This window comes from Drosophila subobscura, chromosome U, assembly GCF_008121235.1.
Source record: "Drosophila subobscura isolate 14011-0131.10 chromosome U, UCBerk_Dsub_1.0, whole genome shotgun sequence".
Classification (NCBI taxonomy): Eukaryota; Metazoa; Arthropoda; class Insecta; order Diptera; family Drosophilidae; genus Drosophila; species Drosophila subobscura.
This window is the reverse complement of record NC_048534.1, coordinates 20,104,413-20,116,415: the sequence shown is the minus strand read 5'-3', so window position 1 is coordinate 20,116,415 and position 12,003 is coordinate 20,104,413. Positions and strand designations below refer to the sequence as shown.

The 12,003-nt window shown below is 48.4% G+C and overlaps 3 protein-coding genes across 5 annotated transcripts; 1 reads left to right on the top strand and 2 right to left on the bottom strand.

Annotated features, from left to right (window-relative positions):
- Positions 1-1,689: 1,689 nt before the first annotated feature.
- Positions 1,690-4,360, top strand: LOC117901894 (intraflagellar transport protein 80 homolog). Of its 2 annotated transcripts, XM_034812856.1 has the most exons (6): positions 1,690-1,848; positions 1,913-2,369; positions 2,429-2,656; positions 2,720-3,103; positions 3,159-3,688; positions 3,745-4,360. In XM_034812856.1, exons 1-6 carry the CDS (start codon positions 1,712-1,714, stop codon positions 4,346-4,348), a joined length of 2,340 nt encoding a protein of 779 aa, XP_034668747.1. In that variant the 5' UTR covers positions 1,690-1,711; the 3' UTR covers positions 4,349-4,360. The 2 variants fall into 2 exon arrangements, with proteins under 2 accessions (XP_034668747.1, XP_034668746.1); XM_034812855.1 differs by lacking the exon at positions 3,745-4,360 and having other exon boundaries at positions 2,720-3,099; positions 3,159-3,299.
- A 76-nt stretch (positions 4,361-4,436) lies between these two features.
- Positions 4,437-5,710, bottom strand: LOC117901835 (glyoxylate reductase/hydroxypyruvate reductase). The gene is made up of 4 exons (XM_034812768.1): positions 5,285-5,710; positions 4,849-5,180; positions 4,667-4,792; positions 4,437-4,605 (listed from the first exon to the last, which is right to left on the bottom strand). Exons 1-4 carry the CDS (start codon positions 5,686-5,688, stop codon positions 4,487-4,489), a joined length of 981 nt encoding a protein of 326 aa, XP_034668659.1. The 5' UTR covers positions 5,689-5,710; the 3' UTR covers positions 4,437-4,486.
- A 556-nt stretch (positions 5,711-6,266) lies between these two features.
- LOC117901476 (glyoxylate reductase/hydroxypyruvate reductase-like) lies at positions 6,267-9,409 on the bottom strand. 2 transcript variants are annotated; one of them, XM_034812241.1, is made up of 5 exons: positions 9,337-9,409; positions 7,603-8,022; positions 7,204-7,541; positions 7,016-7,141; positions 6,267-6,553 (listed from the first exon to the last, which is right to left on the bottom strand). In XM_034812241.1, exons 2-5 carry the CDS (start codon positions 7,998-8,000, stop codon positions 6,435-6,437), a joined length of 981 nt encoding a protein of 326 aa, XP_034668132.1. In that variant the 5' UTR covers positions 8,001-8,022; positions 9,337-9,409; the 3' UTR covers positions 6,267-6,434. The 2 variants fall into 2 exon arrangements, with proteins under 2 accessions (XP_034668132.1, XP_034668131.1); XM_034812240.1 differs by lacking the exon at positions 9,337-9,409 and adding an exon at positions 8,187-8,290.
- Positions 9,410-12,003: the final 2,594 nt, after the last annotated feature.

Here is a 12,003-nt window from a genome sequence, read left to right as displayed (position 1 = left end):
AACAATTCCAATATTTTACTTCTTGCTCTTCAATCAGCTAGCGCCAATGAACTTCTACTTGATGCCTGAAATAAATATATTTAACATTTAACAACGTAAATAACTAAATTATAATTATGGAACAATTTTTGTCTAATTCCAAACTTAGGTCTAATCCACGACTAGCCAGTTCATTGCCCAGTCAACTAATTAGCAAATTAAACAAAAATATCTGACTCAGACTCTCCAATTCAAGGCATAAATAGGTATTTATGGAGCCCTATAAACTCCCACTCAAACACAACAAAAACAAACTTCAATCACGCACCAGCGCCAAGTCATCGTACTCCGTCAGAGGAGAAGAAAATTGAACGTAAGAAGTTCAATGTACAAGAAATGTGTCAATTGTGTCAAGTAAATCCAATAAACTACGCCTACAACTACGACTCGAACTCAAACAACGCAAACTCATGTCTGGACTCCATTGAAAGACAACCCCAGCCCGAGGATAGATGGAACCCCAGAGATATGCAAACCCAAGACATGCACTGGGAATGTGACGCGGAGCCTTGGGGGGTGCGAAGTACGATGATTAGTCAGGTTCATTCGATTTATTGATGAATTTCCTTTAATGACTGCAAACAAATTAGAATATAATTGAAGCCCATGCAGGGACAAGCTTCCTGGAAATCGATTAGGTTGAGGCTCGCCAAGACTTTATGTTGGTCATTATGCTGGGGACTCCATTTAGTGGCTGCAATTAAACGCAAAAGGAAGTAATTAGTACAAAAAGTAACCCAGAGTCTCTTGCTTCGCTCCGTGGGCGGCTTAAAGGTTTCACCTATCCAGCACGGATGATATTTACCCTTCGTGTTCAATCAGATCTTGACACGTTTCGGCGTTTCCGTCAGCGAATCTTGTTTGCCTAAACAATTGCCATGTCATCTGCGACTCACTCTACTCGCATGACAATGATTGTCGCAAATTGTTGCTGAAAACAGTTTCGCTTGCCTCGCTAAATAATAAACCATAATTACAGGTTGGCCGACTGTAAAAAACATCCAAAATGCGAGTATTCCCGAGCTCTTTATCTGAAGCCATTTGCTTACAGCAAACTCTTACAGCAGCGGAAACGGAGTTCGTTAATTACATGGCTCTGGCAAGAGTAAACCAATTAAGAAATATGGAAGTTACATACAAATGTATGAACGATGATCTCAGCGGACCAAAAAAATAATTAAATAAAGTTCGTGCACAAGGGGAAATCTTTTAGTCAGCAAAGAAACCATCTTCCGAGACAACAACCACATAAATTATTGGACTAAAAGTGAACAATTCGAAGTAAAGGAAATATCTGTGAAGTAAATATTAAATGATAGTAATTTTTTAAAATTTTCGTTAACCAAGAAAGTGTTCAAGAAACTATATGGATTCACTAAAGATCAAATATAAAAAATTACATATAAAATATCTGTGAAATATTCGATGCAGCCATTTATCCAATGCAAGAACCACATGCAATTCACACTCCACACGACGGACATCTAAAAGTCCCTTAAAGATCGATGGGAAATTGAGACGTAGTTGTTTTAGTCTGTGCAGAAACCAGCCGATGTTTGAACCATAGGCTACCATGGAAACTTGAATCGTCAACAAACATTCACCCTGACAACCAATTTCCTACCAAAACAAAGCTAAACTACTATTTTCAGTCACTACAGATGTGCCCAAAATGAAGTTAAGAACACGGTTCTGCAAGAAGAGCTCCATAAAAGCGTCAGAGAACGCGGCAGAGAGCACTCCACAGCCAAACAACTATCCACTGAGCTGTGTGGACTGGAGCAGCAACGAGGAAATTTATTTTGTGAGGTGAAAAACTAGACATTTCCTCTACTTTTACACCGTCTGAAGTATTTCTTTGCCATCCGCACAGCGATGACCATCAAATATTCAAGTGGAGCGACGTAAGCCGCGATTCCGTGGAGGTGGCCAAACTGCCAGATGACTTTGTGCCCACGGATCTGCACTGGCTGCTGCTGGGCGGTCGCAGCAGCGGCGGTGGCAAGGGCAGCGACACGCTGCTCATCTGCAGCAGCGACGGACGCTTCATCATCCTCAACAAGAGTGCGCGAGTGGAGCGCAGCATCTCGGCACATGGTGCAGCCATCAGTTCGGGCCGCTGGAGTCCGGATGGCGCTGGTTTGCTCACCGCTGGCGAGGATGGGGTCATCAAAATCTGGTCAAGATCGGGCATGCTGCGCTCCACGGTCGTGCAGAACGAGGAGGCCATTCGCTGTGCCCGCTGGGCGCCCAATTCCACCTCGATTGTGTTTTGCCAGGGTGGACACATATCCATCAAGCCGCTGGCAGCCAACAGCAAGTCGATTAGGGTAAGTCAGGTGGAGATCTTCGATGAGGTGAATACAACTTGAAAATTTTCCCCTTTTAGTGGCGTGCCCATGATGGTCTGGTGCTCTCCTTGAGCTGGTCCGCGCAGTCCAACATTATAGCCTCTGGCGGCGAGGATTTTCGCTTTAAGATCTGGGATGCACAGGGCGCAAATCTGTTCACCAGCGCCGCGGAGGAGTATGCCATTACAAGTGTGGCTTTCAATCCCGAAAAGGACTTTCTGCTGGTGGGCACTTTCAACATGCTGAAGCTGTGCCACAGCACGGGGGTGAGGCTCATCGGAAAAGACTTTCTAGCAAACATCCAAACCTAATTTTTCCCTTCTTTTCAGTGGTCCTACAACAGCGCTCGCTTCACCGCGCCCAGTGTGGGTTCCTTTTTCACTCTGGCCTGGTCCGCGGATGGCACTCAGGCAGCCTGCGGCACCTCCACGGGGCAGCTAATTGTGGCCCATGCCGTGGAGCAGCAGCTCATCTCGCGGAATCTCAAGGCCACCAGCACCAGTCGGAAGTCCATTGCGCTGCGCGACATTGCCAATGGCAGTCGGGATGTGCTGGACTTTCCTCAGCGGGTAATCAACTTTGGGCTGGGCTATGGGCACTTGGTGGTGGCCACCACACACCAGGTTCACATCTACAACGAGAAGTACATCAACACGCCGATCATCATCGATGGCAGGAACGACACGAGGGTCATTGAAGTGGGCAAGAAGTCTGTACATGCCTCAGCAGCTGCCTGAAGTTCCTCACATATTCTGTACTCCCTTTCAGATACTTTTTATGATATTGGATGCCTCTTCCATCTGGGTCTACACCTACACCGGTCGCCTGCACTTGAATCCCCGCTATCCCGGCTCTCAGGCCCAGCTGCCGCTGCTCACGTGGCGCTCTCTGTCCCTGGGCCTCGATGTCCTGGCCATTCGCGACAACTCCGACACGAGTCTGCTGCACCTCTTTGACCTGATGCCTGGTGCCTCGCGGCAGTACGATCCTCACTCGCTGAAGGCCAAGCAGCAGCTGGCGGAGATCGCCGCCTGCCGTGCCGGCACGCAGGACGATCAGTTCGTGGCCTTCATCGATGCCAATCGGGAGCTGTACATCAGCGAGACGCGGAATCTGAGTGGCGAGCGACAGGACGAGATCCACAAAATTGGCACCCAGCTCACGGCCATCAAGTGGGCCAGCGAAACGAATATCCTCGTGGGCTTGCACGATTCCTGCTACAGCATTTGGTATTGCCCCGGCGAGGGAGCCTCCGATCCGACCATCATAGCCTTAACGACAATCACCCTGGACACGGCGTGAGTTGGAGGAGGACTCTACGTGGATTTACAGCTAATCCTTACTCTCTTTGTAGGGAATTCGGCAAGCACATCACCATCGATGGCTTCGAGGATGCTGTGGTCACATTTCGTTGCGCCGGCGCCCTGCTGCCCGTCAACGTCAGCATCTACTGTGAGGTGCTGCATCGCACCCTGATCGAGGGACAGTGGCAGCAGGCCCTGAAGATCTGTCGCATGGGCCAGCACTCGAGTCTGTGGGCCACACTGGCGGCAGTCGCCACCAGGAAGCATCAGTTGCAGCTCAGCGAGGAGGCCTACTCGGCAGCGCTGCAGATCGACAAAGTCAGCTACTTGCAGCACCTGAAGACCCTGACCCCTTCGAGTGCCGAGCAGATGGCCGAGAACTCCCTGATGCTGGGCAGAATGCTCGAGGCGGAGACCATTCTGCTCCACAATCGCAAGTACCAGCAGGCAGTGGGTCTGGCCCTGCGCATGCACAACTGGCGCAGGGCTCTGGAGATTGCCCAGAAGCATCAGGCGGAGGAGCCCGGCCTGGACATGCTGCAGAAAGTGCTGGAGGAGCGCAGGAAGTATCTCAAGGCACTGCAGCGGGAAGAGTGGGAGCCGCTGTACCTGCCCCACGTGCTGGTGGAAAAGGAGGGGAGTTCCAGTGAATAAAGCAGAGAAATCTTTACTGCCAAATGGAGTTTGTTCTGCCTCTTTGCACTTGCTGCAGCATTCAAGTGTCTCAATTTCTGTATAATATTCTTGCTCTAAGCTCTTGCTTCGTAGCTCCTTCGCAGCTCCTTTAAACCCTCAATATGCTGGCCTAATCATGGGCTTGCCTTCCATGGCATTGAGTATGTTGTTGGCCGCCAGCAGACTCATTTCGATGGTTGTCTTCATGGTTTGCGTGCCCAAATGGGGGAGAATAACTACAAATAAAAGAGAGACTACTGAATAATATATATCAGAAACTAACTGCCAAAAACTCACCGCAATTGGGCAGCTTAAGCAAGGGATCATCCGCTGGCAAAGGTTCAGGTGTTGTCACATCCAAGCCCGCGGCAAAGATCTGCCCTGTGGTCAGCGCTTCATGCAGATCGCTTTGAATGACGAGACCTAAGCAGAACCAACTATAAGTACTCCCATAATGACCTTCCAATTCCACTACTCACCCCCTCTGGCCACATTGACAAAAACTGCACTCGATTTCATCAAGCCAAAGGCTTTCTTATCGAACTTTCCACGCGTCTCGTCCGTGAATGGTGCGGCCACCACGAGGAAGTCGCTCTCCCGCAGCAGCCGCTCGAAGGGCACATGTTCCGCCTTGAACTCCGCCTCGTTCTCCTTGCGGCTGCGTGTGTGGTAGAGCACTTTGGTCACATCCCAGCACTGGAGACGCTTGGCAATGGCCTGGCTGATGCCGCCAAAGCCAAAGAAGCCGATGACAGAGTCGCGGATCTCCTGGCCCATGCGCCAGTCAATCAGCTCCGTTTTCCACTGCGAACTGAAACAGAATTTAAATGCTTTAATTTCAAATAAACTAAACAAGTTGGCAGGGCCACACCTCATGCCAAAGCTTGCACAAAGCTCGAACAGCTGTTGGCTCACCTCTCGATATCATTGCGACCGGCGTGAAAGTGTCGCCCAGCTGCAATCATCAGCCCAATGGCAAGATCCGCCACCGAATTCTTCACCACTCCAGGCGTGTGGCCCAAGGGTATCTGCCGCCGCTTGAACTCCGGCACGTCCACGAAATCAATGCCCGACGACATGGTGCTCACACACCGCAGCTGTGGTCCAGCCGCATCCAGTATGCCGGCATTGAGTGCCTGATAGTGCGCCCAGAAGATGGCATCCACGCCGGGCACCTTCTGTAGAATCTCCTCCCTGCTGGGCGGCACACTTTGGCAGACGATGGTCTCGGCGCCGCGGGAACGCAGCAGCTCCAGGGCGGGCGCTGGCACATTTGGGTGCGAGATGAGCACCTTGAAGGCGGCGCGAACAGTCGACATGGCGGAACTAACGCGGGGCAGCGGCAGCCAAGTAATGTTCAATGGAAATTTACCCCAACCCAACACAAACCAAACAATTGGCAAGCTTTTTGCACACAGCTTTGTCTGCCTCTTTCTCTTAAACTTTTGAGTGTGTGCTCTTAAGCTTTCTGTGGAATAGTTTTGCCCAAGGGGAATTTAGCTACAGGGTGACGTCTTCACCACTGGGAACTCACTTTCGGGTACTTTCTAGCGCTTGTCTCGCTAAGCGTGGTGAATATGTTATTGCTCCTTCCCACAGCGGATAACGTCACCTTGTAAGTAAATTCACCTTGCTTGTGCCTCCCATATTAAGCTCCCTGTTCTCACACCATTCACATATTTCTAAACTTTTAGAAGGGGAATGTAATGCCGGGGACTGTGTTAAGTTTTCTTTGTTGCAGATATAAGATTGTTCTTGCAAGTTGTGGCTGAATATATTTCCACCTTGCACTCCAATATTATTCATCTCTTACATCTCCAATGTGCACTCAAACCACTGCCAGTCCGCCCTTCCCATTTCTTAATTAAATTGTAGCCTCTAGCCATTTCTCACATTATTAGTTGTTTTAATTATAATTTTTTATTCTCACATCTGGAACCATGGCCTTGCCATGAGCAGCCTTTCACGCTTCACTGGCTTCGTTTTCCCCCACACAATAATCAAGGTTTACTGTGAGTGGAAACCCATTTCACTCTGATTCCCGGTCCATTGGCATTTGCATTTCCTAGTAGGCGGGCGACAGCATGGGCTCTCCAACCAATCCGCGGAGCACATTGTGGGCGGCAATGGTGGCCATCTCGGCACGGGTGCGCTTCGTGGCAGAGCCAATGTGGGGCAGGACAACTGCAAGAGAAAAGTGGGAGATTGTCGAGAGGTTAGATAAGGAATTTAGCCACAGAGATAAGAGTTTTTTGTTTTGTTTTGACTTTGTCGAGTAATTGGCAAAGATTACGCGACAAAAATACGAAAGAAAGGGCAAAGGGGTCAACATAATAGGTGTTTAAAGGGGAGATGGATCAGTGATAAAGAGACTTTGGTTGGCTCTCATAAATGTCTTTCAATACTTCTTCCTTTTGGGATTCTGAACACTCCCATTGGATACTTTTATGACCTTCATAAAACCTTGCCACACCCACGTGTGACTTAAATCTCTTCGAAATGCTTTTAGTCACAGTAAACTGCTCCACAGATAAGACGGAATATTGATAGCAAAGCCCGAAATACTTCCCCTACCAGGAGACCTCACACAATCAGACCCACCGACTACCAGCAATAATCTAGAAATATTTCCATTGCTCAACTTACCAACATTGTCGAGTGACAGCAGTTTGTCTTTGGCAGACAATGGCTCGGGATCTGTGACATCCAGGCCAGCGGCAAAGATCTTGTTGGACTTCAGAGCCTCATAAAGATCATCCTGATTGACGATTTCTAGATGGCAAAAGAAAGACGGAGATTAATGTCATGCCTTAGGCGAGAGTTCTGAAACTTACTGCCGCGACCAATGTTGATTAGAACTGCTGTCTCCTTCATCTTGTTGAAGGCTGTGGTATTGAACACGCCCTGCGTGTCCGCTGTCAGGGGAGAGGCAATGACCACAAAGTCACTCTGGGCCAGTAGGGTGTCAAAGTCGACCTTCTTGGCATTCAGCTCCTGCTCAATCTCCTTGTGCACGCGTCGTCGAGTGGTGTAGAGCACTTGGTCGATGTCGAAGCCGGACAAACGCTTGGCAATTGCCTGGCCAATGCCGCCGAAACCGTAGAAACCAACTTTGGAGTCACGAATATCCTGGCCCAGCATCCAGTTGAGATGGTAGTTCTCCCAGTTGTCGCTGCAAAGGAAAGGGCGAACCGTGAAGTAAAATAAATAAAAGGCACTATCTGTGCACTCACGTTTCGATCTTCCTGCGACCCTCATGGAAGCGACGTCCTGCGGCGATCAGCAGACCCACAGCCAGATCAGCCACAGCCGTGTTCAGAACCGTTGGTGTGTGTCCCAGGGGAATCTTGCGCTTCTTCACCTCTGGCACATCCACATAATCGATGCCAGCGGACATGGTGGAGATGGATTTCAGTTGAGGACCGGCAGCTTCCAGGACCTCGGCATTGAGTGCTTCATGTCCGCCCCAGAGCACACCGTCAACGCCCCTGATCTTTTGCAGCAGCTCGGCCCTGTTGGGGGGCAGACTCTGGACTTGGATGATCTCGCAGTTCTCTTTCAGCAGATCGATGCCCTCCTGCGGCACCTCGGGATGGGTAATCAGCACCTTGTAAGCCTTGCCCGTTGACATGGTCTGTGTGTGGTTCTTGCCTCTGCGCACAAACGAAGCATTGTTACAGGTTATTGACAAGGCCAACACCAGAAGTGACAGTAAAAGCTGCGATTTGATTGCCATGTTTGGTTAGCCGAGAACGAGCACTTGAACGCTGTGATCGGAGCCGGGCTTGAAAAGAAACTGATCGAGGGGAATACGCACCCCGACTTATAGAGAGTTCTGGACAGAATGCTGCCAGATCTACCGCTGATGATAGTTGCTGCTGAAACGCCAATGAACCTGCTCAGCATTTTGATTTACTCTCTCTAATCTTAAGCTCCCAAGCAGCTGTTTTCTCTTCTACAGGGTATAAGACAAGCAACAGGTTCGGGTTTTGAGAGCGACAGACTTAAAGAGAGAATGGAAGTGAGGTGCCTCTACCTCTACCTGTTTAAAAATAAACTTTTCGAAGAAGGGAATATTCTTTTCGGTTATTTTTGGTTTTAATTATTCACAAATAAGAATTAACATCTTGACGGTAATGAGAGCTCGGTTTGTTGTTCTTAAAATGTTGATTGAAACTAATTTTCAGACAAAAATAAAATTAGAGACAGAAAACTATCAGGCTGGTAGTATTAGAAGGAGTATGGAAGAAACGCCGTAACAACAAGTGGGAAAGATATGGGCGATGTCTCTTAATATATTACAAGTATGCCAACTGTTCATATAATTTTACCAAAACATAAACAACAGATACTCTCTGAAATGGTTTTCCTTTAACAGAATTTTCATATTTTTACCACAAAGAATATCTATTGGCTCTCACTTTCGAACCACCCATACCCTCCAGATACCTTTCCTTTGATCAAATTCGCTTCCCAGCGAGCACAACCAAAGTCAAAAGGGTTAGATTATGTTTCTCCACTCACTATCTCTCACGGCACTTGAGGCCCCCTCTAAATTTATGGTGAAATTCCAACAAAACAGATATGTTCCCCCGTCTAATCGCTTGTCCACGACACAGAACTCATTTAACAGTTTGACAATTTGATGCTTTTTTCTCGCGTTGTTTATGAGGCAGTGGAAAAATTTGGTCGCTTCGGTCTCTGTTGATATTAATTACACTGCTGATACTTATTCCCAATGTCATTTAAGAACAAATTTGTACTCTTTCAAACTCTCTTATTACTGCGAACACAAGAGCACTAATAATGTTGTGTTCAACAATTGAGTTACACTTGAAAAACCGTACACGCTCAGTGCAAAAACTATACTAAACAACATGGTGGGGGGAAAAGCTTTTATGGCACACTCTCGCGATCGTTCTCGTTCTCTTAAGCGTTGTGTTCTCTTTAATTTATACAACTCTTACCGTGAGATCTAAATAAGTAGAACTAGAATACTTGGCAGCTATTGCCGTGCGACTGACTGGGCAACACTCCAAGCTAAAGCCTTTATATAGAAGTCCACCCCATATCGCTAAATAATTATCAGTTCATACAAAAAAGTTTGACCAGCGATAAGCTCAATTAATTCTTGATGAAACACTTTTTGGAGCTATCTGGAAAGTCATTAAATGTCAGGGGGAATACGATGTACAGTAGTGTCAGATTTGATGAAATACCATAAATAGTTTCTTTATGGTGGTAACTTACTCCTCCATAGCTACTGCATTCCAGTCTTATCACCCTCTCCCGATCGATTAGTGTGACCTTTTTCAGTGTGGGAAGTGGAGTGCATTTCTCATTTCTCTCATTTCTGGCCGCTCTCCGCTCTCACTGTTTATTGCTTATCTCGTTCTGTTTTGTCATTGGCTTTGGCTTCTTATCTGAGTAAAAGCAACTCTTTGAGAGGACTGCAGCTGGGACAAGCTGCGCGCCTGCTCAAAATACCAGTTGGGGACTTTTCCCATGTGATTTGTGTGTGCGCTCGCTCACTCGCATGAGAGCAAATTTCCAATTGGAAGTGGCATGGGATGTTCCGGCCCCAAGACTCAGCCAGCCAGTCAGCCAGCCAGCGCTTGTGGAGCCCGGTGCCGTTGGAACGCTTTGGGTTGTGGAACCTACGGAACCGCAATCGCACCACAGAACGACCACAAAGCCCCACCGCAAACACTATTTTATAGTTTTTTGTACATAATGCCGTTTTTTTTGTGAGCGGATCTGCTCAAATTTTGTCCGCAAAGCAGCAGGCGCCCAGAGTCGGACGCTGGCGGCTCACGTTGGATTTTTTTTTGGTATCGTATCTGCCGTGGTGTGTGTGAAAGCAGCAGCAAGAATTGTTTTGTGCTGAGGCTAGTCGTGGGTTGTATACCCTTTAAGATAGTACTATTATATTCTGCGGGTGTTTTTAATACAGAACACGTTGCAATTTCCACCCTACTTAAAGCTAACTAAAACTTGTCTACGAGTTGTGAATTCATATATAAATGGTATATATTATGGCGGTGGGGAGTAAGAATTTACCTGCAAGAGCATGAAATAAGTCGTTATCTTAAGCCACCTTCCATTTCCTGTTGTTGCTGTTGCTTTTGTGGCTGCGTTTTGTAGGGCGCAAGATTTTGAGCGTGGTTTCTGCTGAGTAGAGGAGTGGGAAGTGTTTTACTCCTCTCTCTCTCGTTCTCTCTCTCATTCTCTTTCTCAGCTATCCGTTCTGTTCTTTTGGAGAGTTTAGCTGCATGCACTTTGTCTAATTTGAAAACACACAAAAAGAAAAAACAAACGTCGTGTGTTGCGAGGGTGGCTTTTGTCGTGACGCGCTGCGCCGCTGTTTCTTTGTGCTGTGTGTTTGCCTTTTATTCTTTTGTTTTGTGTGGTGTGGTTTCTGTGTGATTTTTCTTTCGCGCTCCAGCCGCATTCGCAGCAGTCGCATTGTCTGCTGGATTTTTATGCTTTCCTGTTACCAAAACACGATGCGTCATTTTGACTGACGTAACCGGGAGACAGCTGTCTATCAGATGGCCGTAGCGACCGTCGTCGTCGTTGGCAACGTCGTGGTGGCTGTCACATGTACCGTTACGTCTGCTGCCGCTGGCATTGCCATCGCTGACTGCGGTTTTGCGAACAAGCGTTCAGAAATTCGCAAAAGATGACATCCGACGCCAGAGAGAGAAAGACAAAGAGAGAGTGGCCAGCAAAGTACGCAAAAGATGTGACACCCACAGGCAAAGAGAGAGAGCAACCGCAAAAGATGAGAGAGGCGACTAACGGTACCGAAGTAACTGTGCTGTGCTGCGAGATGGCATTGCCAAAAGACCTACGGCTTGATCTCTCTTCTGTGCAACGCCCCCTAATCGTCGGGGAGGGAGTCGAAGTCAAATGTCAAGGCCACGCCGGCACCGCAGTGCTGGCCCCCGGGTCGTCCGCGTGTGGGCAGCGCTTCTAAGCAGCTTCCCATCCGTCCAGCCTTGTGGCGCATTCTGCTTGCTTCATAGCCCCAGCTACAGAGCCGTCCAAAATCAAAAATAGTGGCCCCGCTAAGCTGCAAGCGACAAAGCTGCAAAACCGCTGCACTCCACGCAGGCGCCAAAACTCGAAGCGGCGCCTCTACAGGCGACCAAACCGATGTGCCCAAACTCCAATTCGGGGGGTTGGATGGAAATAGCAGCGCAACAACAACAAAAAAACGCCACAGCGGCGCTAATTTTTACGGTGTAGGCTCCCTAAAAGTGAACGCGCAACATTGAGGCAGGTCCCTCTACGCGATACGAGGGAACAGGCGGCCAGAGCCACGCAGCAAGCAAACGGCGCCGCCAAACAGTAGACCCCAACCGAGCGAGTGAAAACGACACAAGTGTGCATGGCTGTGGCTGCTTAAGAGAGAGAGAGAGAATGGGAGAGTGAGAAACGGCCCCAACGCAGGTCGACGGGGGCCTACGTCACAGTGTTGGCAGCCAAAGCGAGAGAAACGTAAAGGGAAAGCAAGAGCTGCTCAAACCAAAGTTTTTGTGTGTGTACGTGTGAAGAGCGGGAGCGAGTGGGAGAGTGTGAGAGCGTGGGAGTTGATGCGCACATGCATGTTTGCTTACCCTTTACATTAA

Excerpts from the sequence above, each read along its gene's own strand:
- LOC117901835 (XM_034812768.1), bottom strand. The coding sequence starts at position 5,688 with ATGTCGACTGTTCGCGCCGCCTTCAAGGTGCTCATCTCGCACCCAAAT. Across the intron at positions 5,181-5,284 it reads GGTCGCAATGATATCGAGAG|TTCGCAGTGGAAAACGGAGC; the intron begins GTGAGCCAACAG and ends ATTCTGTTTCAG. Across the intron at positions 4,793-4,848 it reads TGTCAATGTGGCCAGAGGGG|GTCTCGTCATTCAAAGCGAT; the intron begins GTGAGTAGTGGA and ends GGTTCTGCTTAG.
- LOC117901476 (XM_034812240.1), bottom strand. The coding sequence starts at position 8,275 with ATGCTGAGCAGGTTCATTGGCGTTTCAGCAGCAACTATCATCAGCGGT. Across the intron at positions 7,542-7,602 it reads GGTCGCAGGAAGATCGAAAC|CGACAACTGGGAGAACTACC; the intron begins GTGAGTGCACAG and ends TTTCCTTTGCAG. Across the intron at positions 7,142-7,203 it reads AATCAACATTGGTCGCGGCA|AAATCGTCAATCAGGATGAT; the intron begins GTAAGTTTCAGA and ends TTTGCCATCTAG.
- LOC117901894 (XM_034812856.1), top strand. The coding sequence starts at position 1,712 with ATGAAGTTAAGAACACGGTTCTGCAAGAAGAGCTCCATAAAAGCGTCA. Across the intron at positions 2,370-2,428 it reads CCAACAGCAAGTCGATTAGG|TGGCGTGCCCATGATGGTCT; the intron begins GTAAGTCAGGTG and ends TTCCCCTTTTAG. Across the intron at positions 3,104-3,158 it reads TTGAAGTGGGCAAGAAGTCT|ATACTTTTTATGATATTGGA; the intron begins GTACATGCCTCA and ends ACTCCCTTTCAG.